The following is an 895-nucleotide window of genomic DNA, read 5'->3' as shown; positions in this document are numbered from 1 at the left end:
CAGGGCAGCATGAGGCCGGCCCGGGGCACGCGGCTCAGGGCGTGAAGAGGAAGGTCAAGTTCCCCTCCGTCCCCAGCCCCTGCTGGACCGGTCCGGCTCCGCCCACTTCACGGCTCCAGTTGCTACGATTCCTTGATTCGATCCGTGAGCCTGGCTTTGCTGGGTCCTGGATGGACATGACTCCCTCGGTCTCCCCCGGACAGGCCCCCGGAACCCATTCACAGGGGGACACACTGAGTCAAAGCGTCCGCAGGGGATGGTGACCCACCTGGAGGGGAGGGGGCAGGGCCAGGACTTCTGTCCACTCTGTCAGGCTCTGTGGCCGTACTGTCCCCACTAACCCAGCCTGTGCCCCCAAACCCGGACCCTCAAATCCCCTTCTAAGGGGAGGCTGGTCTGGCCACCTCGCTTTGAGGGCCCGGAAGAGAAGGGCCCAGGGTGAACCAAATGTCTCCCTTTTTTTTAAAAAAATATTATTTTTATTGATTTCAGAGAGGGAGAGAGAGATAGAAACATCAATGATGAGAGAGAATCATGGATCGGCTGCCTCCTGCACGCCCCACACTGGGGATCAAGCCCGCAACCCGGGCCTGTGCCCTGACCGGGAATCGAACCCAGACCTCCTGGGTCATAGGCTGACCCTCAACCCCTGAGCCACGCCAGCTGGACAGGGTGCCTTGTAGAAATGACACCTCGGACGCCCGCGGTGTGATCCTTACCTGAGTAATGGTGGGGTGTGGGGTGGCCAGGGGTCTCTGCCACCTCAGACGTCACGCCCTCTGACCCTCCCTCCCATCTTCTGGCCCAGGCTGCCCAGCGTGGACGAAACCCAGGTGCCCACAGCACCGCCCGCAGCCCCCCGAGATGAGGGCGAGGAGGTGCAGGCCATCCTCAG

General features: G+C 62.1%; 1 protein-coding gene across 1 annotated transcript in view; it reads left to right on the top strand.

The window, feature by feature from the left end:
• Positions 1-868, top strand: part of TNNI1 (troponin I type 1 (skeletal, slow)) — a 32146-nt gene extending 31278 nt beyond the window's left edge. Inside the window, exon 7 of the mRNA XM_014533392.1 lies at positions 809-868. Within this exon, the coding sequence (XP_014388878.1) occupies positions 809-868 (60 nt within the window). The remainder of the gene's footprint in view (positions 1-808) is intronic.
• Positions 869-895: the final 27 nt, after the last annotated feature.

Source organism: Myotis brandtii, unplaced genomic scaffold, assembly GCF_000412655.1.
Source record: "Myotis brandtii unplaced genomic scaffold, ASM41265v1 scaffold975, whole genome shotgun sequence".
Lineage (NCBI taxonomy): Eukaryota > Metazoa > Chordata > Mammalia > Chiroptera > Vespertilionidae > Myotis > Myotis brandtii.
The sequence above is the reverse complement of the archived record's forward strand: the minus strand, read 5'-3'. Positions and strand labels throughout refer to the sequence as shown.